The sequence below is a fragment of the Megalobrama amblycephala genome, linkage group LG3 (assembly GCF_018812025.1).
Source record: "Megalobrama amblycephala isolate DHTTF-2021 linkage group LG3, ASM1881202v1, whole genome shotgun sequence".
In the NCBI taxonomy this organism is placed as follows: domain Eukaryota; kingdom Metazoa; phylum Chordata; class Actinopteri; order Cypriniformes; family Xenocyprididae; genus Megalobrama; species Megalobrama amblycephala.
Window position 1 is genome coordinate 53008994 of NC_063046.1, and position 26778 is coordinate 53035771.

The window sequence follows — 26778 nt, forward strand, 5'->3', positions numbered from 1 at the left end:
TGTATATAAAACACATATAAACGAATATTTGAATCAGATTACAATGTTTAGAGTACACGAAACAGATCTGCAATCGGATTCAATTCATTCGGATTGGCGAAAATCGGTGCATGTAAACGTAGCCAATGATGATTCACTACAAATCAAATACTTTTAGAAATAACAGTATTGTTTCTTCTTCAAATTATTAAACATGATTTTGTCAAATCTTTGTGTTGATTAGGTATTAGAGCCTGTATCCTTATTTTACAGACATTTTTCATAAATTATAGTACAAAATTAAATCATTATGTATTTTCAGACAAGTTACAGCCTTTGAAAGCTGTGGGTATTTTCTTCCTTCCTTCCCTTCTTCCTCTCTGCCTCTTTCATGTTTTAGTTTTACTGGGATGCCAACTGCTGTACATTTGTGTTGTAATATACATAAAATAAACACACATACCATATTAAAGGATTAGTTCACCTCAGAATTAAAATTCCCTGATAATTTACTCACCCCCATGTCATCCAAGATGTTCATGTCTTTCTTTCTTCAGTCAAAAAGAAATTAAGGTTTTTGATGAAAACATTCCAGGATGTTTCTCCATATAGTGGACTTCAACAGTTACCAGCGGGTTGAAGGTCCAAATTGCAGCTTCAAAGGACTACACGATCCCAGCTGAGGAACCAGGGTCTTATCTAGCGAAACAATCGGTCATTTTCTAAAAAACATTGAAAAGTTCACACGTGACATAAGCGGAAGTACCGAGCAAGTGTTTACAAAGTAAAAGTGCAAAGACTAAGTCAAACGGCCTTTACAAAAAAAAACTAAAAGGACGATGGTACTCCGCCTACGTCACGCGTGACCTTTCCAACCTGATTATGTAATGTGTGGCGCATCGCAGAGTAGTGCAAAATGAGCATTTGTGGTTAAAAAGTATATAATTTATTATTTTATTTTTTTAAATGACCAATTGTTTCGCTAGATAAGACCCTTATTCCTCGTCTGGGGTCAATCCCTTTGAAGCTGCACTGAAACTGACATTTGGACCTTCAACCCGTTAAACCCTGTTGAAGTTCACTATATGGAGAAAAATCCTGGAATGTTTTCCTCAAAAACCTTAATTTCTTTTCAACTGAAGAAAGAAAGACATGAACGTCTTGGATGACATGTGGGGTGAGTAAATTATCATGAAATTTTAATTCTGAATTGAACTAAACCTTTAACAAATACACTGATAGAAAAAAAGAACTATCCGTAGTTCTTAATAAAATAAAATTTAAAGAACAAAATGCTTTGTCTCTCAGGTACTCCTATACTGGGTGGTAAGAAGTTGGAGTTGACTCGAGAAAACTTGACTGCTTTCTTCTCAAATCATGGTACTCTGAAGCAGAAGTCTCAGCCTCCCTCTGTGTTCAGTCGTGGCAGTAACCAGACTAGCGGCGGCAGAGGGCCAGGTAATAAAATAAAATTAAAAAAGTACTTCAAACTACTTGAAACATGAACACCTCAAATTATATCGTTGCTATCACTTTACCTCACAGTGACTTACTGCTTATAATATAACTAGGACTATTACTCACTTTCATGTAGCAAATGCATTAGTTACTGCCCTTTTTGAGCATAAATCTGAACTTAAATGGTTGTAATTTATGAATGCTCTGGAATGCAGACCTAATGTTGGTCCCTTTTTAATGAAGACACAGCAGAATATTCCAGAAGTGAAAGCAGCTTAAAAAATAGAAGCTTTAAAAATGTATGGTTTAAGTTTACTGTAAAGCAAATGGACTGAACTAAACATTTTGTATTTTAGACAGAATATGTATTTTACAAAATAATTTGGACTCTAAAGTTGCTAGAAAATCAAACCATTACGTCTAACCAAGTTGTGTTCCAAATTTGAAGTTGATACTGTATCACCAAAATCCAGCCTGCTAAAAGTTTTTAAAGTACCTTTCCATGGTAAGGCAATGTCTAATTTCAAACTTTGAATGTTTAAGCTTTTTGGATGATACCTAATTTATGATCACTAAAATATTTGATGGGGAAAAGAAGTTTAAAAAAAATTGCCAAAGTGTCACTGGCACTGACATTTAACAGGCAAATCTTATATTTGTAAAAACCTCCCAAGATAATATCACAATTTCCATTGAAAAAGTTCTTTCCTCTTTGAAAGCCCCTAACAAATGTCCCTACTCAAGATTGTGTCCTTAAAACAAAAGACCCAAGAATTTCTGTTACCTTGATTTACCTGTTTCAGCCATCTCAAACCTCATGCTTTTTTCATGAACGGTGCACTGGTCAAAATGTTCTCTGTTGGAGGCAACACTGTTCCCCCGCAAAGTGTTTTAATACCCAGAGGATCAGAGAGAGAAGTACAGGATGTTTGAACAAAGACGGACAAGAAGGACCTGCGGGGAGACGTATCTCATACTCCAGTAGCCCACATTCCACTGTTATTACAAACCATAATGGCTTGATGCGTCTCTCTTTTTATTGCTGAAGTTTCCTCTCCACTAAAAGCTCTTAGATCAACTTTGTAATGGCTTTCTGTCCTTAGGCAGTGAAAATATTCCCTTTGGCTTGGGGAAGTAGCTTATAAAGTCGTGCAAAATGAGTCTTTTTATTATAGTCCTCAGCGATTCAGGTGCACAGCTTCAGTTTGAACAAAGTTTTAATAGAATGTGACAGTAACTTAGAAGAATCATTGCAATAAGTTTATTTCATGGACATGTTTACATTTGTTTCAACAGTGCATTTAGGGAGAATGAATCTAATATACAATGGCCCCAGAATTTTTTTATTCCTAAACCACACTTCATGTATGAATGCCACTGCATTTGATGATAAAACAATATCAAATAGTTTTTCTCAGAACTAATTTCACTTTTCTGAGCCATGTAGTTCTTCTTCTACTTCTTATAACAACAATATTCATAATATACAATATTTGTAGTTGTTGTTTTGGCTTTGTTTTTGTTTTGTTTTACATTTATGCATTTAACAGACACTTATCCTTAGCGACTTGCAAAAAAGGAACAAGAAGCAACAATATTTGTAATATACAATGTTTGTAGTGTTTTTTTTTGTTTTGTTTTTTTTTTTCTTTGGGTTTGGTTTAGTTTTAGTTTTTTGTTTGTTTTTTTTTTGTTTTTTTGCTTTGACTTTTTGTTTTTGTTTTGTTTTGCATTTATGCATTATGAATTTTATCCTTGCAAATGCAAATGAGGAACAAAAGCAACAATATTCGTAATATACAATGTTTGTAGTTTTCTTCTTCATTTGGTTTGGTTTGGTTTAGTTTAGTTTTTTTTTTTTTGCTTTGTTTTTGGTTTGTTTTACATTTATGCATTTAACAGGCGCTTTTATCCTTAGCGACTTGCAAATGAGGAACAAAAGCAATAATATTCATAATATACAATTTTTTTTCCTTTATTTGTTTGATTGGGTTTGGTTTAGTTTAGTCTTTTTTTTTTTAATTTATGCATTTAACAGACGCTTTTATTCTTAGCGACTTGCAAAAAAGGAACAAAAGCAACAATATTAGTAATATACATTGTACTTTTTTTCCTTTTGTTTGTTTGTTTGGTTTAGTTTTTTTTTTTTTGACTGTTTTGTTCAGCTTTGTTTTGTTTTACATTTATGCATTTAACAGACGCTTTTATCCTTAGCGACTTGCAGATGAGGAACAAAAGCAATAATATTCGTAATATACAATGTTTGTAGTTTTCTTCTTCTTTATTTGTTTTGTTTTGGTTTGGTTTGGTTTAGGTAGGTTTTTTTTTTTTTTACTTTGTTTTGTTTAGCTTAGTTTTGCTTTGTTTTATTTTACGTTTATGCATTTAACAGGCGCTTTTATCCTAAGAGACTTGCAAATGAGGAACAAAAGCAAAGATATTCATTGTTCATTGTTGTTTTCTTCTTTATTTGTTTGTTTGAGTTTGGTTTGGTTTTGGTGTTTTTTTTTTTTTTTTTTTTTTTTTTGCTTTGACTGTTTTGTTTGGTTTGGCTTTGTTTTGTTTTACATGTATGCGTTTAGATGCTTTTTTTTTTATCCTAAGCAACATGCAAAAGAGGAACAAAAGCAATTTTGTTTTTAATGTGGCTTAGATGTTCAAGTACCTCTTGGGGCCACTGTAAGTGTAAACTTTACAAAGTTCAGAAGGAGATCTGTATCTTTTAAGTATGTTTTGGAATGTAAGATGTGATCACGGATAGCATGATGTTTTTTCAGCTGTATCTAGTAACCCCTCGCTAAGAGACCGTTATGTGATTGCAGTGTGTTTGAGGGCAAGAAATGTCCTTTCTCTTTTTGTTATCTGTCTCTCTCTCACTCTTTTGCTCTCTTGTAACACTTCACTGCTTTTCTCCTCCAGCACAGCAAAAAAAACACTGAAACACACACACATTGATTGCCTTTAAGGCTCTTAGGCTCTACTGTCCTTCCCATAAGCCTCAGGGGTGTATTTAAAGAGTGCAGAGACCACACTTTCTCCCACCATCCCAATGATTCTTAACTTCAAGTGTACTCTAACACTTTATTTGAAGGGTGCTGCGTATGGATTTTACAGCTGACCCATAAAACATGCTTGACAGTTTTTTTTTTTAATGGCTGCATTAACATTTCAGTATTCCTGTATAGAAAGTGCTAGATTTAGACCTTGATATATGTTAATTTATAGTAAAGCTAATGAATTCAAGCTATATAGTTTTTAATACCTCAGTGGGACCTCCATACTAGCAGAAATCTCATTTAGCAGGATTTAAATTTTGTAGAATTACATCTTTAATGAAAGTGCTGCTTTTAACCATTTATGTTTTGTTTGTCTTACAGTGAAGATGAACCTTGATCCAAAGAGTCGATTTAGAGAGATTTTGAGGGAGCTGCCGAAAGAAGGCCGTCCCATCAACCTTATCAAAAAGGACTCGGACCGGTCACAGACAAGACCAGAAGCACTGAGGCACCGGGGTAAGAATGTTACATTTGGACTGTTTTGGGTTAAAATATTTAAATAAAATGCCATTAGTGTCATTTACAAAGACAAGCTTATCTTTTGTAATTAGGGTTTGGGATTTGAACAAGCAAATTTTGCACCTATAGCAAAAAAGACATTTTACTGTATCACTTTTACTCTCTTGTCTTGTCTTGTCTTGTCTCGTCTTGTTTATTTATATAGCACAATTTAAAAGGCAACCAAGGTTGCGCCAGAGTGCTTTACATGGAGGAATGGAAAACATACATCAACAACATAAAACACCACATCAGAATATAAAAGATCACATCTAGTCATTGTATACTACCAACATTAGATGTGCTTTCAACAATTTCTTAAATATTGACAGGGATTTGGCAGACCTGATCGGCAGAGGTAGCTCATTCCAGAGTCTTGGCCCTATTACAGCGAATGCCCGATCGCCTTTATATAGGCGCTTTGTTCTAGGCACTACAAGTAAATTTAGATTCTCTGATCGTAGTGTTCTGGGAGGATTATATGGAATTAAAAGGTTTGCCAAATATGATGGTGCCTGGTTAGTTAAGGATTTAAACACGAACAATAAAATGTTGTATTTGATTCTAAAATGGACCAGCAACCAATTTAAGGAAGCTAACACAGGGCTAATTGGTTCGTATTTCTTCACCTTCTTTAGTAACCTCGCCGTCTTGTATTAAATCACACCCCTTTAAAGAGGCCATATTATACCCTTTTACAAAGTCTTAATTTTGTTTTTGGGGTCTACTAGAATAGATTTTAATGTTTGAATGTTCAAAAAACACTAATTTTCACGTATTTTACATTGTTGCAGCACCTCTCTCCCCAGTCTGTTAGTAACAGTTTAGTTCCTGTCTCTAGTGTTGGAGGTAACGCATTACAAGTAATGTGAATTACATAATTAGATTACTTTTTTCCAAGTAAGTAGTAAAGTAACTTTTAAATTTATAACAAAATATCTGAGTTACTTTTTCAAATAAGTAATGCAAGTTACTTAGATTTTCCATTTATTGACTGACAGCTCTCCTGTTCGCATGTTGAGAGATCGTGAGTAAGTGCAGAAGTGTTGTATAAACTTGATGGTTATTGTAGTTCTAGACTAAATGTGAACATGCATTTCACACTTGCACAAAAACAGATTCAGCATTCCTCAAAATGAATAAAAACAGTAAAATGCAAACTCAGAATACCAATGTGTTTACTGCTGACCTTTGATGATCCAGTTCAACCATACTAATAAGCAAAAATGACTTTCGATAAATATCACATTTGTTTCATTTTTGTTTTTATTGTTGGAGTACTTAACTTTGCGCCCTCTACTGTACAGGTGTGAATTTGCATTTCCTTCAGTCTGAGACTTATTCATTTCAATTATGGGCTGCTTTCCACTCCACTTTAAGACATTTAAACTTCCCAAAGCACTTCCCCTCGGGGGAATCCCTGCCGCCATTTTGAAGTGCGTTCCACTTCGTGAAGTGGATGAGGGAAGTTTATATGAACAGACCCTCGCTCCCTCGATTTGGACCAGGGGAGCGAGTCTACTTCATATGTACACTTGAGGCAGCTCCATTACCCACAATGCAACACGATTGTGACGTCACTGCATATAGCGTTTAATTTACCCCACCGCAAAAAACTCTGATATATTAATTTTTAAAAATATCTAAAACAATCCAAACACACCTATATACATATAGAATGCTGCATTAAACAGTTTCGTAAGGAAAACAAATTTAAATAATAAATCCACTCCATAGCCGATTCCAGGTGATCAAGGGCTTAGGATGTTCCAGTTCAGCCAATTGCAAGGATTCCGCCAGTAGTGGGCACTTGTGCAACATAAGCAATGACATACATTTGAGTCAATGAGACTTAGGGAAGTTAGCGAGGAAATGGCATAAAAAAAAAAACTAACTGAAATGCAGCCATGGTGTAAAAGGGCCTTTACATTTGCCAAAAATAGAATAACTTTTTTTGTTATTAAAAAAAAAAAACAAGCAAGCAAGCCCAGCCTAGATGAGAAAAAGTAACGCAAAAGTAATCCAACTCATTACTTTTCATAAAAAGTAACTAAGTAATGCAATTAATTACTTTTTTTGGAGTAACACAATATTGTAATGCATTACTTTTAAAAGTAACTTTCCCCAACACTGCCTGTCTCTTTGAAGCCCCTCCTTCTGAAAAGTGCAATGTGCTCTTGATTGGTCAGCTGGACCAGTGTGTTGTGATTGGTTAACCGCTTCAAGCGTGTTTCAGAAATGTCACGGCCTTTACCACTTACTGCGAGTTTCAACACACTACTAACACAACTCAACCAGGCCTCGCCCCTTTATTTTGCGTATGCCTTTGGCGAGAATTACTTAAATGTGAAATATTGTGATGTATTCGTTCCCCAAAGAAAACTTCAAGACTACAGTTGAGATGCTTTAGGGAGTTTAATGATATAGAGTGTAACTTAATTTAGAGTGACTTTGTTCTTTGTAAATGTGCAGACCTTTTGTCATGCTCAAAAAGCAACATTACACACTAAAGAAGAAAATGTAAAAAGCATAATAGGTCATCTTTTTAAAAAATCTTCTCAGTCCTCCTTAGAGAAGCACAGATGTGTGAGCTTTTAGCAGAGCTTTGGAGTGGAATAAACTAGCTCACAGTGCTCTGCTGGTCCTTATGTAACACGGGGTCAGCGAGAAGTGTTAAAAACACAGATTACCTCTGACGTGTGCTACATCCTCACGCTGGGTATTGTAATCTCTAACAGTTCCTCAGTCTAGCTTGTGCTGAGCGACCAGCTCTTTTTCCAGCTCAATTAATAATGGGTCATACTGGGTGATGCAGTTATATTTTGAATATTGCCATGCACCCCTGAACGGAGAGTTCAGTAGTTGTAATGTAGTATTTTTATTTTGTTTTATGGTAATTAATCATTCCTGCCATAGTCAGTAAAATTAACCAGATGATTGACAGCAACTGTATGTCCACCTAACACAATTTACATAAAATGTTCGATTCTGTATGCCAAATCATGTCACAGGACATTTCAGATATCATCATGCAATGCAATTCCTTCCAGGTAGTTTTATAATCATTGAGTCCAGTTTCAAACCAATAATGACTTTATCGACACATTTTGTCAAATTTGCTGAAGAGATCAGATTGTGCACACCACTCTGCATCACCCGCACAGAAGCTTCACTTGCATAACCACACTAATGCTGGATGAGGTCAATGAGACTCACTCAAAGGGCCATAAAGGCTTTGCTGGAGCCTTTCTAATGAAACAACATGTCCATCAGATCAAGTCATCTCTTTTAGAAAAGATTGCTTGCTGAAAAGTAAGGACATCAGTCGTTTGTCTGAGGGAGTGTGTGTGCTTCAAAGACAAGTATGAGCTCAAAGGAATAATTCAGGCAAAAATAAAAATCATTTACTCACCCTCATGTCATTCCAAACTCGTATGTGTCTTGCTTTTTATGTGGAATACAAAAGGAGGAATTTTGTATAATGTTTTGGCTTCTCTGTTCCATATAATAAAAGTGAATAGGAGCTTGAGCTGTTGTAATTACACATTTGTAATGAAGTTGCAATCAGTTAATTTCAAATGTTAACTTTTAAAAAACACTACAGTTTTAATCAAGTACTTTACATGTGCTTTAGTATGTTAGTCAACATATCAAAATTGGAGTACTTTAAAATGCGACAAAAGATTAAAGCAATGATCTGAAATGTACTTTAAAGCAAAACTTTTAATTTGACATTACAAAGTAAGAAAAATTTTAAGTGAATTAAGCGTGTTAAGAAACAGTCATTAAAGTTTACTCTCATTAAGTACAATTAAGTGGCCTTTTATTTTAATAATTGTCTGTTTTTTTTTTTAAACTTACAGTAACACTTTATTTTAGTGTCCTTGTTACTTATGTTACATGAACTTAATGTAGTAATAATAGTAAATTGGTGAGTGACGTGACATGTAGCCCAAGTATGGTGTGCATTTTACCCATCCAACTGCACACACAGCAGTGAGTAGTGAACACACACACACACACACACACACACACACACACACACACACACACACACACACACACACACACACACACACAAACCATGAACACATTTTTTTTTTTTTTTTTTTTTTTTTTTTGCATTTGTTGCATTTCTTCGGTACCATCGTTACTGAAATTTTAAAAATGTGGTGCTGTTGAGCAGATTTGTAAACACCTGATTGGCCATTGTGTTGACACGCTCATCAGATATGTCTGTGATTGGCTACAATGATCAACGCTTCAAAAACATTGTAAATAGTCATCAATGATGCTCTTCACCGAGCGCTTACACAGCGCAAACACTTCCGTGTGATTTCAAACGCTCCCGTGCGTTGATCATTGTAGCCAATCACAGACGTATCCGATGAGCGCGAGAACACAATGGCCAATCAGAGGTGTTTACGAATCTGCTCAAAAGCGCTCAAAGCATCACATTTTTAAAATTTCAGCACCGACTGGTACCAAAGTCAGTACTTTTGACAACTCTAGCACCCAGGGAGCCATTCACTCCCCCCACAAGCATTTCATGCCGGTACTGAGACTCAAACCCGTGACTTTCGGGCTACAAGTCCAACTCTCTAACCATTGGGCCACAACCGCCCCACAAATTATTCATAATTACATGCAACTAACCTTAAACCAAACCCTAATCCTAACTCTAAATATATAAGTACGTCGTTTATTATTACTTCGTACTTAAATATATAGTTAAACTGTAACAAGGACACCTAAAAATAAAGTGTAACTAGGGCTGACCGATATATCGCATGCGATTGTCACACGCATTTCGTCAGTAAAGCCGGTTCCCTGATTACCGCTAAATCGCCATCACCTGCTTTCAAATGGAGCGGCATTTAATAGACAGAGCCGTAGTTCACTGAAAAGCCACGCAATATCGCGTTCATTATCGAAGGCGATTCATCTGCGATATGAACGCGATATTGCGTAGCTTGTTAAGCCCTAAGTGTAACCAAATTTAGTTTTAAGATTTGAAGTACATTACAATTGCACATTCAATACAATTAAGCACACTTTTTTATATTGGCACATTGGACAGTGCACATAACTGGACCATATAGACATGACATGAGGTTATGGGTATCACAAAGTCATTTCCTCATGTGCAGTGAAACTGGCTCACCATATTGTGCATGTCATGTGACCAACATTACCATCTCCTTTTATTGCTCATAAGCAGTAAAATTGTGGTTTGCAAGCCAAGCTGCTTGACTTTGCTTTACCCTTTTTAAGTATGTATATGGCTTACTAATGGCTTTTTAGCCTTTAGCATGTAGATCTCTGACCAGACTGCCTTCATCTTGTAGAAAGTTAAGTGCATAGGCTGTTTGACAATTCATTATGCCAGATAATTAGCATTTTCAGTGCATATGATGACCACAAGTCAAAGTTGCATTAATATCTAATGAGATAATGCTGTTTTTTAAAGCCTATACTGCATAACGATATAGGGACTTGGCAATGTGGAATGGCACCACAGCAGTATGGATTTGCATTGCCGCAGAATTTCTATGCCAGCCTATTTAACAGTGCCAATATCAGCACTGTTCTACCCAAAGAGAGTCACTCTTCCACCTTCACAAGAAAAAAGGTCATCCAGGCTATTAGTGCAACCCCGCATATGTCGGAGATGGATGATTCTGGCCGGTAGACTGGAAGGAGCATCTGTGAATTGTTTGTGTAATGTAAATGAACAATTTAATAATGCAGCAAATTTGAGTGTGAACCAGGACTATATTCACACAGTGGCAAAATGCATTTTTCAGTCCTGTTTGGAAAGCTAAATACAGTTTATATACACTCTAAAAAAATGCTGGGTTTAAAACAAACCAAGTTGGGTTGAAAATAGACAAACCCAGTGACTGGGTTGTTTTAACCCAGCAGTTGGGTTAAATGTTTGCCCAATGTGTTTTTTTTGTTTTGTTTTTTTTTTAGTTTTATTTAACCCAACTACTGTTTAAAAATTACTATATGGCTGGCTTAAAATGAGCCTAAAATGGGTTGGAAATTAAAAATCAGACACATAATTACTAGAGGCAACAATAATAATCAAAAGGTAAACATTTATTAATAAGCAATTTAATAAATGTTTAATTATTATTCATTATACTTATTAACAAATGCTCATTTATTAAACATATTAATAAATGTTAATTTCCAACATATTTTGGGTTAATTTTGACCAAGAAATACAGTAATTTTTAAACAATAGTTGAGTTAAATAAAACTACCCAGCAGGATGGGCAAACATTTAACCCAACCGCTGGGTTTTTCCATTTTCAACCCAATTTTGTGTTGTTTTTAACCCAGCATTTTTTGTGTGTCCAGTTTGGTCATTAAGAAGACTAAGTTTTAGAATTAATTCTTTCTTGAAAAACTGAAGTGTATATTTTTTCAGTTTTAAAATAAAAGTTTTTACATATATTTCAAATATATTCAATATTAAATAAAATATTTAAAACCTTTTAAAGATTTATTTTTTGGCGTTTTTGCCTTTATTGTGATAGGACAGTATGTAGACAGGAAGCGAAAGTGGGAGAGAGAGAGAAGGGGACAGGATCGGGAAAGGACTGCGAGCCAGGACTCGAACTCGGGTCACACGAAGGGCATCGGCGCTATATGTCGGCTCTGCCCACAAGGCTATCAGCACCGACAAAATACTTTCTTTTTTTTTTTTTTAAAGACGTAATAATATGAGAGTATGCAAAAATAAAATGTTTTTCTTCAGTGTGATACTGTATCACCCTGACAGAGGCAAAAGCATTTAATTTTTTTAATAATTTTAAGTAATTTTTAACACGCTCCTCATTAGCAGAGGTGTAATCAAGTCGTCATATAGATTTTTTGATGTACTTATGATTATGTTAAAGCATTAGTTCACCCTAAAATCAAATTTCTGTCATTAATTACTCACCCTCATGTCGTTCCACACTCATAAGACTTTTGTTCATCTTTGGAACACAAATTAAGATATTTATGATGAAAAAATGCTGGGTTTGGAGTGACATGAGGGTAATTAATGACAGAATTTTAATTTTGGGGTGGACTAACCCTTTAATAGATCCAAATAAATTGATAGCTCTATTAACTGTGTTAATATGATAGCTCTATTAACTGTGTATTACACAATAAATATTAAACACCAGTGAAGACAACCACACTGCGAGTTTCTTTACTGCCAGTTGACACACAGGGTAAATTTTCCCAGAATCAAGCTGGTTGTAACTATGCATTTCATCCCCAGACTCAGCGCCTGAGAAGCCTCACGCCCGCTCACTATCGCCTCCTGAGAATGGCTTCAAGCATCTAGAGTCACGGCTGTACAGCAGCCAGGGCAGAGGTCCGACGAAAGCGGACCGCTGGCCTGTTACGACCACTCACTTCAACCACGAACCACGCTCTCAACCTCAACCTCGCGTGCCGCTTCATCCCCCTGGAGAGAATCGCCCTCGAAGGTTGGATGTCGGCAACGGCTACGATACGGACAGCAGTCAGGGCTCTCGCAGCCGAGCCAATCGAGCGTGGAGGCCGATGCGAGAGGCACTTAATGTCGACAGCGTACTAAACAGCGATAATAATCAAAACTCGCACAACTCTCGCAGACAGACCTTTAATCAGGAGAGCGAAGAGTTGGCGTGGAGCCGACGTGAAGAACGCAAACCCAAGAGTTTAATGACGATTTATGAGGATGAGCAGAGACAGGACATGGGCAGCAGGAGCTCGTTGGAATCGGAGGGTCGTGGACCTCCAGAGCAGGACAGGGTTAAAACAATCGTCAGCAACCTCACCATTCGGACTGATAACTGGAAAATCCAGCGCACTGAATCTGGATACGAAAGCAGTGATCGTCTCAGCAGTAGCTCGGCCAATCTGGACTCTCCTGTGGTGGAGAACTTGAGCAACAAAGAAATGCAATCCATACCCGAACCAAACGTCTCCAGGTAAGAACTAAAGTAATCCTCAATCAAGACATTTGCATTTATGCAAGAAACATTGGACGATAAATGGTGACATATGTGATTACAAGAGAAGAAATCAATATGAATTCAATACTAGTTAGGGAGATTTCATGCAGTTGATTTAGGCCAGATCCACCGACAAGAAAAAGCAGGGTTCAATTATTATTCTTTTTTTAAATCGATTTTGTATATACATTACTGTTCAAAAGTTTGGGATCTTTTTAATATTTTTTTCAGCAAGGATTTGATTAGTAAAGACAGTAAATACATTGATAATATTATAAATATCTATCTATCCATCAAAAAATCCTGGGAGACACCAGGACAACGGTTTGCAACATTATAAGAAGAAATGTTTCTTGAGCAGCAAATCAGCTTATTAGAATGATTTCTGAAGGATCATGTGACACTGAAATCTGGAGTACTGATGCTGAAAATTCAGCTTTGATCACAGAAGTAAATTACTTTTTAAAATATATTAAAACAAAAAAAAAGTTATTTTAATTGTAATATTTCACAATATTTCTGTTTTTACTGTATTTTTGATTGAGTAAACAGCCTTGTAGAGGCATGCATAAAAGACACTTCAAAAACATTTTAAAAAATCTTACAATTCCAAATTTGGGCAGTAGTGTATATAAAATTGTTTGTTTGTTTGTTTGTTTGTTTGTTTGTTATATAGCATTCTTTTTAAACCGAGTAAACAACGCACAAAATGTGCCTATGAACAGTGTTGTGTTCAAGCCGTGTCAGCAAAGAATACTTTTCCAGTACCGTTTGAATGTTTTTCTTTGTCAGATAAGGTATCAAATTCTTGTGTAGCTGTGCATATCCTGTTGTCATTGTGAATCAGAGTACACCATGTTGCAGTAATGTTAGGTGGAGGTGTTTACGTCTTTGTTTAATGTCTTAAAAAGGTTAGGCTTGGAAAGAACTAATGTAGACTGACTAAAGGGCCGGTCATACTACATGACTGATTCATGTATAGCTGTTCTTCCTAACTGAAATTTTAAGTTTAATAGTTTAAGCATGTACTTGAAGTTTGCATTGAACTTATATAACGGGACGATGTGACAGCACCAGTCCATGTTTGATTTTAGCCAAGTTTAGGCATTTAGATCCTCTTAAGAACTTCTTTTCATTTTACAAATGTATCAATATTTCAAGCTGACCAAATGTGAACTCATGTACTCTCACATATATATGTTTGAAATTAGAGTGGATGGAGCACAAAATCTAGTGTAACCACCCCTTAAGCCAAATACAGCTTTGCTTCTAGAACATTACTGAGTTCAATGCATTGTGTATTTTTAGGGAACCGAAACTACCAAAGGAGGTACGAGGATTCAAAGGCCGAGATCTCACCTTCGCCCATCTTCTACGGTAAGAGGCTTCTGAGTTAAAAGTGTCATCAGACACTTTATCCCAAATACCAATAACAGTTTAGTTGACAACTTGACAATAACAACACTGATATCGGTTTTTGAATGTTAGCATGTTGCAAATATTAATCAGAAGGTTGGAAAATGGGTGCACAGTGTGTATTTTGTCAACCTCTCACCCTTTGACAGATCTCAGTTAAACCCCCACACAGTGATGAACAACAGCTACCAGTTAGCTTAACACAAAAGTAATGATAAAAGTAGACAATTATATGTTTACTAACTAAGAATCACTGTTTTTGAAGTGAAGAAATCAAAATAAAAGAGTCCGATCCTCAACTGTACCAGTAGGGAAACCAGTGTCATTAATGGTTAACTAAAACTATTCAAAACCATTCATTAATTGAAAGAAACATTAACTAAATAAAAAACTTAAACATAAAAAAAAAAATTAAATGAGTTTTGAAATACAAATAAATTAAATTTAAATAGAAATATTAAAAAATAATGAATCAAAATGAGAAAAGCATGTAACAAAATTACTAAAACTAAAATTAAAATAACTAAAAAATTTTAAAAAAGCTTATTTAAAATATTAATAAATACTTTAATAATATATACATATTTATTTATGCCATTGCGCACCTCAGACGACCCGTCGCGGCTGTTATCAGCACTCTCATTCCAGATGAACTGGTGAAGTGAAGGGTGCACATGGGGTCGTGTTTGGGGACGAATCATTTGTCCTGGTTGTCAGCGCTGGGAGCTGTTTGTGTATGTGTGAGTGTGTTGTGATGGCTGGGGTGGGGGTCTATTTACCCCAGCTGTACGTGGTTTATGGGAGCTTTATGGGCTGAAGAAGTGAAGCAGAAAGGACAGCTCTCAGGCTGTGTCCTCTCGCTTGCCTTTAAGGGTGTTTTCACTGCGACGCAAGCGTTGAAGTGTTCGCTGCCATGGGAAATAATGGCTGTGCATTCTTTTGACGTTAAATGAGTTGGGGGGCTTAGGCAGTGAGTGATGCAAGATTTTTATTATGTTTAGGTTGTTCTTTTTCTTTTGCTGTCTGCCTTGCTTTCTTCACGCCCAGATGGCAGTGTCATTTAAACAGTAATACAATTCAGATGTTACACTTTTTTTTTTTTTTTTTTTTTTTGACATTTTATATCCAGTTGCGTTTTAACAGTGTATTGACAGTCCTTTCCATAATGTCAGCTTGGAATTGGTTCAAATGTGCTGAGTGTGTGTAGCCAATAGAGCAGAAATCAATTTGAAAATAATATAAAGTTAAATAAATAAAATAATGACTAATACTACAATAATAAATTAATATTAAAGCTCCCCAATTATGCTATTTTAAAGGTTCCTAATTTTTTTTTGGATGTCTCTCCTACAAACAGGGGACCTGTTACCACAACTTAAATAAATGCATGGTTGCAAATTTAAAATTCTAATTTATGTTTTAATTAAACCTTTTAAGTTGCGAACATTATTTTGTTGAGTTCTGTTGATCATTACATCAACTTATTATCATCTGTAATTAAAACTCAAATGTCTGCGTTAATTGGCTTTTTTATTAAAGTAGGTTGTTGTAACTTAATGAAACTGTCATGATAACTTTGGAAATTAAGCAGAGGATTTCTAGTTTCCAGCATGCTTTGCATAGGACTGGATAAGGAGAATAAATGTTGAAATTAAGTGTTAATTTATTTGTTTTTAGTGAAGGGAAAGACCTGTTAGTGTTTAATGCTGTTATGTTTGAAGTTTAAAATGGTTTCTGTAATGTTAAAGTTATCATTGTAGATACATGAAGGTAAACACTTCTTGTCTTACTTGTTCATTGAATATACATGTTAAATGTGTTATGATGTGCTATAATAGCTGTTGATTTGAGCTGAAATAGCGGATTAATTGGTTCCAGGGCTACAACTCTGGTAGTTGGAGTGACTTAATTTTTTTTAAGAAATCAACTTAAAAATTTGCGTTTAAGCTACAAATTAAGAAGTTCCTCTAACTCAGTGTAGCTTGTTGGTGTGGAACGTAAATTAATTCAGAGTTTTCATAACTCAAAATAATGCCAACTGTTTATTTATTTAAAATTTATTTATTTATTTTTTTGTAGAGTCAACACATTATTATTTAGAGTGAAAGGTTTGCATGCATCCAAGGACATACACAAAAAAAAAAACACTTTATTTTTCTCATAATACACATTGCACATCGCCTCATTTCTCAAAATGTCTAAAACGACTCATTCGAAGATCCAGTCTCTCTAAACTCCTCTTTCTATGAGCCTACTGTGCTCTGATTGGTCAGATGGACCAGTCTGTTGTGATTGGTCGATGGTCTGAAACCAAACACCTTCCTCTGAATTTCAGATCCGGAAGCTTCCTCGGCGCTTGATACACAATGATATGAACAGTAACAATGGCATTGGTTTTTCCATATCAATTCCAGTGCAAGTCCTCATCCTTTTGACATGCTTTCAACGTGAATTTGCTTTCACAGAAAACAGCGTCTTCTAGACAGGTCAACAGTGAACAAAACAATGTTTGTAGTTCCAGGCCTCATCTACAACTACAGAGTTTGATGGCAGGTCAAAGTAGTTTGCGGGTAGCCAATGAAGACCATATGCTGGCATTATGCAAATTTGTTACATTGTTATGTAGGTTTGTAACAAGAAGTGAGACTGGAATTGCTGACGACTCGTTTTGGCAATTCAGAATCAATTCTTTCTTTTAGGAGACAATTTTATTTGACATGCACTTTGGTCTTTAAAACTTTGCAGACCGTTTACCTTCACAAACATATACCTATATTACACACTGCATGAAAGGTAATATTCGAAAAAGCATAATAGGAGCACTTTCACATATACTGTATATTAATGGATAGATACATGGTTTTTAATAATTCATTATATCACACAAATATGTGTGAATGTCATTGCATTAAATGGCAGCACAAGCTAAACCTTTAACGCACAAGTTCGTTTTTAATTATACATAAATAGATATACTGTTCAAAATTAAGACAACTGGTATTTGGACACTTTCTAGTTGTCAAATGTCCATAGTGTGATGAACTACATGACACCTGTGTGAACTTAAAGAGAACTGAGTTAAAAATCACCTTTACACCAGCTAGTTAAAAGTAATTGCAAAAATCATTTGTTTGAAGATGCTGCTTGGAATGACATTTTATCTAAAGCAATTCAATTCATACATTTTTAATTGTGACTAACATGTCGAGAGAATTTTTTGCTGCTCTTCCTATGTTCATATTGCTAAGGAAGGAAATGTCAAATCCCATGTTAACAACTCAAGCTTTCAGTAAACAGTGCAGTTGAACATTGGCCTTGTTTGATCAGACGTTCACTACAGAGGGTTTTTTTAAGGACTGTTGGCAGGATGTGCTTTCTCTTGCTCCTAAATGGCAACTGTCTCATTGTCTCTGTAGTCCTCTTGTTCAGTATCAGTGCTGTACTCAGTTTTCTGTGTGCCGTGTGCGCTTTGTATCACATAAGATGCTTTTAAAGGTCAGACCAAGCGGGAGTTGCTGATAGTTCAGTGTGTTGAACAGACGAATCCCTGACAGTTGATCTTGCTGTCAGGACTATCTGCTGCTGTTTGCTTTCTGTGGTTTTACAGAGACTCGCTGTTCTCCATCTGCAGTCATTTTTTAATGTATTATTATTAGGGCTGTCAGTCGATTAAAAATTTTAATCTAATTAATTACATACTCTGTGATTAATTAATCTAAATTAATCGCATACATAATTTTTGCTGTGAAAGTACTAAATATTTCAATTCAAATTAATCAATGCAGGGTTTTTCCTGGGTCAAAAATGGTCTTCGGTGGTGACAGACATGGGCATCCACACAAACAGTAAAAAGTGCCCTACTCACGTGATCTGCGAGCCTGATACTGACAATAAAGTACCCGCCACTCTCACTGTAATTCTTTTTTGCCCTCTTTGCAAAAAAAAAAAAAAAAAAAAAAGTGATTTTATAGCTTTGTAAGAGAAGATGCTTTTTTGCTAAACCTGAAAAGTATTAAAAAGTAGCATTTAGAAGTTATATTAACTAATAATATAATTTTCTGCCATATACAATTGAATGCACCTAGCTAACAACAACTTGCTTTGTTCTGGTTTCACCTCACTCCAGTCTAAACTCACTGATTTTATAGGTAGGCCTAATTTACTACACATTCTCATTTAAATAACCTGAAAATATTGTGGATTATTAAGGCTAATTTTACTAACCACTCTTGCTAAATGGGGTAAGCACACTTATGTTCTCATTTCAGAGTTGTTCGAGTAAATGATTCATTATAGACCGTGTGGACAGGATCAGTTGTTGTCATGATTCATTAAAATGAATCTGTTCAAATGAGTCATTAGGTCGCGAATTGGACAGTAGCGGACGTTGACGCGTTGCGTGAGAATCGCAACTGTTATTAGGACATCGCAAAAGATTTGTCAACACAGAAAACACTTCACCACTGGATAGGATTTTCTTTTTGTTTACTGAAAGTGTGGTTTATGTCAGCTGCATGTGCCGGGCGCCTGTCAGAGAAGATGAGGTGACGTTCTTTTGAGCACTATTCACACCCAACGGTTATTCAGGAAAAACATTCTCCGAATGCGCCTCGTGAAACATGGATTCGGTCTTACGAACTTTTAGCATTGTGTCAGATGATTTAGATTATTATGTGTGAGGTAGAGAGAGTGCAAAGACGGTGCTTACTTTGAAGACAGGGAGAGCTCGCGCGCACGAGGGAGGAGCTCTCTGCTCGTTCTGTCCGTCAGCGCAGCAGTCATCTCCCTCCTTCATTTTACAGTCGAATGGTGGCTAGAACGGCTCCAGGTTCAAAGGTCAATACGGAATGGATTAATCTGCGTTATTTTTTTTTTTAACGCAGTTGTTTTTTCTTAGATTAATTAATCGAAATTAACGCGTTATTTTGACAGCCCTAATTATTATTTATTTACTATTTCCTTTTTTTTTATAATTATATTATATATATATATATATATATATATATATATATATACACAGTCAAACCAAAAATCTTTGATATTTTTGAGTATAGTATAGTCCCTCAGTATAGTTCATTAATGTAAGTGAGGATAGCAAAATCATAAACTGTGACATATTATACCCAAAAATTCTTCATACAGTGGACTACCAAAATCGATGATAATTTAGAACCAAAAATTATTCAGACACTTGTTTTGCTTAAGTGATATCTGACATAATTAACATTTATTTCTGACACAGTTTAACTCTGAGATCTTGTCATATTTTATTACCATATCTGTTATTTTGCTGCCTTCAGCAATCCAAATCTAGTTTTTGATGTTGCATGTAAACTAAATGGGCCTAATCCTTAAAACTTAATGAAGACAGGACTATTTGTTATTTTGAGAATGGCCCGGTCCATTTACTTTATTGTTTGGCCCAGTAATTGTGAAAGTATGAATATAGTAGAGAGTTTATAGCATGGCATTTCCTGTATGGCACATTTAAAACCATAAAGAGATGTTGTCTAAGTAGCATTTAAGAGAGATCTTGTTGCACTGTGGAAAATATTTATTCTTAGACATCAGTAAATATTTTTGGCAGCTCGACAGATCCAGTTTAGTCTCGTCTAATGTGATTCATATCTATACATATTTATATTTGCAAGTATTACTTTACTAGTTTAATTTAGCTTTAATACACAGTGTTGGGTAAGTTAATACTATATATTTCACTATATTTTTTTTTTAGAATTGTTCTATAGTCTATACAGTATTTAATGTAATTACATCAGAAGTAACTAATTAAATTACATAAACGTTAAGAGTAATCCCTTACTTTACTTTTTCAAAGGAATTAAATGAAAGTAATTAATTACCTTAGTAATGCAGTACACTCAACACTGGTAATACGTTGTCACGCACTGTTTAATTGTGATCTCCAAAGCTAAACATATGTTCCAGCTAAGCCCTAGTCCATCGGATTTTGCTGCTGATTTTTTTTTGGGCCTGAATTATTCAACTATAGAGAACAGGTGTGTGTTGCTTGGCTGCTGAGTTGGCAGTGATCTCATGTTGGCTCAAACATTGAGTGTTGACGTATGGGTCGAGTTTAACACCACTCCCAACCTGTCAGTCAGATCTGAGCTCTACCTCAACTTCTGAAACTAGTCATCACACATGTGATGGCTGTCTATGAGCTAATTCCCCCACGTGTCAGGATACGTTGTTTAGGGCTTTAGGGAACATGAATATTAACTGAATGAATAAGAGTTAAATCATTTTTAAAAATTACCCAACAATTAAAATGTTTGTTTTTGGTAATTGAAGCTGAGATAAAGTATTGTAAATATTGCATGAAAAACAGTAAAAAATAAAAAATAAATAAATAAATAAATAAAAATAAAAAATCAGTTATTTGCCAAGGCGACATTTATAATTTTCATTTAAGTTGAAGTACTAAAATAACTAAAACTGAAATAAACATAAATGCATATAGAGTAAAAATATATATATTTTTTTAAATTAAAATGACATGCACATAACAAATATGCTAAAACCAAAAAAAAATGGAAAAAAAAATAAAAGCCAATTTCAAAATATTAATTAATGCTATAATAGTATATAAATAATACTAAAATGCTATTTTTATGACACCAGTCATTTATAAATCAAATCTGACCATCATTATCTTTTATTATTGGTGCTTATTATGGCAAGAATCACTTTTGGAATTTGAAAACCAAATACCTTTTATCATATATAATAATCCCACACTGTTTGCAGACATGAATGATAATATCTCAAATCATGTGGCTTCTTGAAAAGAGATGCTGTTTTTTTTTTTTTTCTAAGCAATTGGATTTACAATTTTTGCTTGGTGGAAGATTAAACAGAAGAGAGAAAATCCCCCAAACTTGCATTGTTGGAGGGGGGAGTCATATCTAGGGTCCAGAATATCATATTAGGGGTAGTGGTTTCTTTTGGACAGCAGTATTTTATTTATGTTTTCATCAGCTCCAATATTGCAATTTATGGCCATCAAATGGAGGTTCTTCTCATGAGGCTTAGCAGCTTAAACACGACAGGCTTGAAAAACCAGAAAATGGGGTCTAAAGTCCAATCCTCTCATAATTGCATGCTAGCCAAAGGGATTTAGTTGTTAATGCGCTGGGGGGAAAAAATAACAGAAGGAGGGAAAGGCAATGTGTGCTGATACCACAGACACACACACACACACACACACACACACACACACACACACACACACACACACAGTCACTGCTGGCTGAGTCTCAGGGCGCTTGAGATCAGGGCAACCACTGTGCTCAGATTCAAAGACGAACCGGCAATCCCATGAAGAAAAGGAAGTGTAGGACTAATTAAAGAGTTCAATTTGCCAATTTTCTTGTCTGTTGTTTTCTGTTTTTTTATGATGTATGCTTTACATTAAAACTTTGCATTATTAAAGAGAATGGAAATGTATTGTTGCAGTTAAGCATCAGTAGGTATTTTTTATATTTTTGAAAATTATATTAATGTGATGTTAAGGCAATCAAAGTATGACTCACTGAACTTTTACAGCTAAACAAATCTGAAATCCTTATGATGGACTCCTCTACCCAGTAATATGAAGTGTTCATCTTTAGCGCCCTCTAGTGTTTAATTTCACTCGTACTTTTTTTTATATACACTCACTGGCCACTTTATTGGGTACACCTTTCTAGTATCGGTTTGGACCCCTTCTGCCTTCAGAACTGCCTTAATTTTTCATGGCATAGATTCGACAAGGTGTTGGAAACATTCCTCAGAGATTTTGATCCATATTGACATGAGAGCATCACACAGTTGCTGCAAATTTGTTGGCTGTACATCCATGATGCAAATCTCCCATTCCACCACATCCCAAAGTTGCTCCATTGGATTGAGATCTGGTGACTGTGGAGGAAATTTGAGTATAGTGAACTCATTGTCATGTTCAAAAAAATACTTTGAGATGGTTTGAGCTTTGTGACATGGCACGTTATTCTGCTGGAAGTAGCCATCAGAAGATGTTACACTGTGGTCATAAAGGGATGGATATGGTCAGCAACAATATTCAGGTAGGCTGTGGCGTTTAAACGATTATTAGTTGGTACTAAGAGACACAAAGTGTGCCAAGAAAATATCACACAAGGCAGGATGGATCCATGCTTCCATGTTATTTATGCCAAATTATGATCCTACCATCTGAATGTCGCAGCAGAAATCAAGACCCGTCAGACCAGGCAACGTTTTTCCAATCTTCTATTGTCCAGTTTTGTTGAACTTGTGTGAATCGTAGCCTCAGTTTCCTGTTCTTATCTGACAGGAGTGGCACTCAGGTGTGTTTTCTGCTGCTGTAGTCCATCTGCTTCAAGGTTGGGCGTGTTGTGTGTTTAGAGATGCTCTTCTGCAGACCTCGGTTGTAACGAAATGGTTATTTGAGTTACTGTTGCCTTTCTATCAGCTTGAACCAGTCTGATCATTCTCCTCTGACATCAGCTAGGCATTTTCACCCACAGGACTGACGCTCACTAGATATTTTCTCTTTTTCGGACCATTCTCTGTAAACCCTAGAGATGGTTGTGCGTGAAAATCCCAGTAGATCAGCAGTTTCTGAAATCTGGCACCAATCTGGCACCAACAACTGTGCCACATTCAAAGTTACTTAAAGGGATAGTTCACCCAAAAATGAAAATTTGATGTTTATCTGCTTACCCCCAGTGCATCCAAGATTAGGTGACTTTGTTTCTTCAGTAGAACACAAATGATCTGATGCTCAGTTTAACTCCACCGTTGCCGTCTGAAGCAAATAATGCGATGGATGGGAACTTCTACTATAAGAGTAAATAAAACACGATAGACAAATCCAAATTAAACCCTGCGGCTCGTGACGACCATGTGTCTAAGACACGAAACGATGGTTTGTGCGAGAAACCGAACAGTATTTAATAATTTTTTAACTCTAATACACCACTATGCAACTGCATTCATCACTCGATTCGTGGCTGATCGCGCTCTGACAGCGGCAGTGTGTCTCGCGCATATACTTCAATGAGAGCGAGACATATGCCGTGTCAGAGCGCGATCAGACCTTACTAACGAGTGCTGCACGCGGTTGGACATATGGTGTATAGAGTAAAAAATATATAAATACGGTTCGGTTTATCGCACAAACCAATCGTTTCGTGTCTTAGGACATATGTGTCGTCACGAGCCGCAGGGTTTATTTGGATTTGTCTATGCAAGTTTTATATCTTATATAGAAGTTCCCATCCATAGCATATTTGATGTCAGACGGCAACGGTTGGAGTTAAAAATCATATTTGTGTTCTACTGAAGAAACAAAGTCACCTACATCTTGGATGCGCTGGGGGTAAGCAGATAAACATCAAATTTTCATTTTTGGGTGAACTATCCCTTTAAATCATCTTCCTTCCTCATTCTGATGCTCAGTTTAAACTTCAGCAGATCGTTTTGACCATGTCTACATGCCTAAATGCATTGAGTGGCTGGTGAGTGTGTATATATATGCATACAATTTAATTGACCTTTCACAAAGACCCACCCCCTTTAGTTACTGTTGCCACGTTTGACAAGCCATGCCACTTTCATGCAGTGAAAAATACATTGCAGAGCAAAGAGGACACTGAAAACCCATCGACAGACAAGACAGGTTACTTTTGATATGAAACAAAGAGTCAAATTTCAAATTTTGTAATTTGTTAAAAATTTAAACAATAAATTCCATTTTGCGCCTCTTTAATGTATCGTGACAGATAGCTGTAGCGCCTCAGCTCAAGCGGCTCATGATCCAATCATCTCTTCCTACTAGTTAATTTAAAGCATCAAATAAACATGAATGAACATCAGAAGGAATGTTGTTTCAACCAAGGAAAGACATCAGAACACACCATTTTTCAAGTTCAAGTCCACTGACGTTAATCTACTAACTCCCCTGACCGCTTTGTCGAACAAAACGGCAGATTCGGCGTTATGATTGGTTAGATCGCCTGTCACTCAAACTCCTGGTGAAGGGTCAATTAATTTGCAACTTTGTGCACTAGCATTATAGATGGTCTCAGAGTTTATTTATCAATTCCTGAAATCTTTAATTAAGTAGATATTAGATATTAAGTAGATATTCTATCATTCCTTGCAACTGAAAACTGCACTGTTGTTTTGAGGTTTTTGCACAGTGAAGCAGTCTTCCCTGACAATCTCACTGTTATTTTGTGTGCTGTTGCTTGTGAATGTGTTCCCAGCATGCAGCTGTGTGGTCATATGTCCCACAGTCCACCTGACAGCTAGTCAGATTTAAAGGTGCGGTCACTACAGCAACACATTGAAAGCTTTGCTGTTTTCTCCTTAGAATCCAAGCTCTCTGACTCACTGACCACTTGGCATGGCTTGAGCACTTTTATGATCGCTTTTACCCCTTGAGCTCATTGTTAACAAGCCAGTGGTGCACACGGAGAAGCTGGTTTGAACCGGATGGCCCAGCCTGGGCCCCTTCTCTTTGGACTTGTCTACTTTAGACAGGCTCAGAGCCCCTGCTGAGCACTGCCCGCCAGATGCCCCACTGAGACACATCCTCAATGAACCCACACAATAGCCCCAGCCTGACCCTTACATAACACGTCCGCAGTGTGAATTTTACAGCCAGGGCTTGCCAACAGTGACATATCGGCCAAAATTCAGCCACAGTCTGTGTGGAGATATTCTGTCTTTCACACTATTTTTAGTGCACAAATATTTGAGATGTATATTTTAAAAATAACTACACATTAACTATACATAAAACAAAACTTTTTTTTTTTTAACTTATGTTATAGGTGACCACCAAAAGAAAGCACATGATCGTTCCATGAGTCCTGTTATTCCAAGGTAAGTTATTTGAAAATATGAATGCATGAAGCTTTGAAACTTTTCCATGATATTTTGCGTACTTTCCATATTCAGAATTTTTCAGATGTATAAAACCATAAACACAGTACATTACAAGTGCACATTCAATACAATTAAGCACACTTCTTTTTTTTTACTTTTTTTTTTTTCCTATGCTTCCTCCTGCAGAAGGCAAGCTTTTAGATACATTCCTGGTAAGGAGAGGATGGAAAAGACTGAGGTAGAACGACCACATGCAGTAAACGGGAACCCCATCCCTCCTTATTTCACCAAGACCAGCAGTTCGGAGTGGAACAGCTCCGATGACCTTGCCGGTCCCTTTTCCGAGCAGGAGGATTCATCGTTGCATGCTGACGTGCCTCCTCAGGTTCCCTCTCGGACTCTATCTTACGTCGCAGCTCCACCGTTGCCTCCAAAACCACGTGTTTTGAGTTCAGAGAACCGACGACACCTCCCGCAAGATCCCTGCCCACCTAGTCCTCAGCGCCTTCTCCGGAATGGCTCGGCCCTGTCCCACATCCAGCAGAAGTGGCTGGAAAACTCACATGAATCGCACATGATCTCGTCGGACACGAGCTCCAAGTCTGGCTCCTCTGATCAGGAGAGGAATGATCTGTCAGCTAGTGAGGGTGAGGAGAAGTTCTCCACCTTTCCTAAACCTGTTGTCGGCTCTCCTGTGATCCCCACCACTTATTTCTCCGTGGATAACTGCATGACGGACACGTACCGTGCCAAGTACCATAAAAAGAGACCTGGGCTTTATATGATGGCTGACTCTAGAGCTGGGGATCACACCTCATCTGGTGAAAGTGATTATGGGGAAAGAGTGTCACCAGCTCCTTCAGAAACACAGGCACCATCTCACACCAGAGCCATAGGGCTACCAGGTAACGAGAGTCTCAAATACATATACAGTACATCTCTGTTAATGTATAGGGGTTGAAACCATAAACTAGTAGTATCGTTTCAGTCACCGTTGGTGATGCAGTCACTTAAAAAAATAAATATTAAAACTTGAATATAATAACATTAAAATCAGTGATTGTCTTGTTACAATGTAGCACATTGTGTAATCATGAATTTAATTACTACAAGATGTCTTGTAGTAATTATTTTTTTTAAATATAGAGTTTTTAGTTTTATTAAATGGATGGACGGATGGATAGACAGACAGATATATAGACAGACGGATGGGTGGATGGATGGATGGATGGATGGATGGATGGATGGATGGATGGGATATATAAACAGGCGGACAGATGGATGGATAGACAGACAGACAGACCGATAGATGATTGATAGATAGATAGACAGACAGATAGATGATAGATAGATAGATAGACAGACAGACAGACCGATGGATGGATGGACGGATGGATGGACGGACAGATATATAGATGGAAGGATGGATGATTGAATAGATAGACAGACAGACAGACAGACAGACAGACAGA

The 26778-nt window shown here is 36.4% G+C and overlaps 1 protein-coding gene across 1 annotated transcript in view; it reads left to right on the plus strand.

Annotated features, from left to right (window-relative positions):
- LOC125264078 (inactive ubiquitin carboxyl-terminal hydrolase 53) overlaps positions 1–26778 on the plus strand; it is a 51591-nt gene that overhangs the window by 21097 nt on the left and 3716 nt on the right. Inside the window, exons 10-16 of the mRNA XM_048183323.1 lie at positions 1288–1437; positions 4815–4949; positions 12277–12973; positions 14306–14374; positions 17830–17852; positions 25252–25303; positions 25493–26211. Of these exons, the coding sequence (XP_048039280.1) occupies positions 1288–1437; positions 4815–4949; positions 12277–12973; positions 14306–14374; positions 17830–17852; positions 25252–25303; positions 25493–26211 (1845 nt within the window). The remainder of the gene's footprint in view (positions 1–1287; positions 1438–4814; positions 4950–12276; positions 12974–14305; positions 14375–17829; positions 17853–25251; positions 25304–25492; positions 26212–26778) is intronic.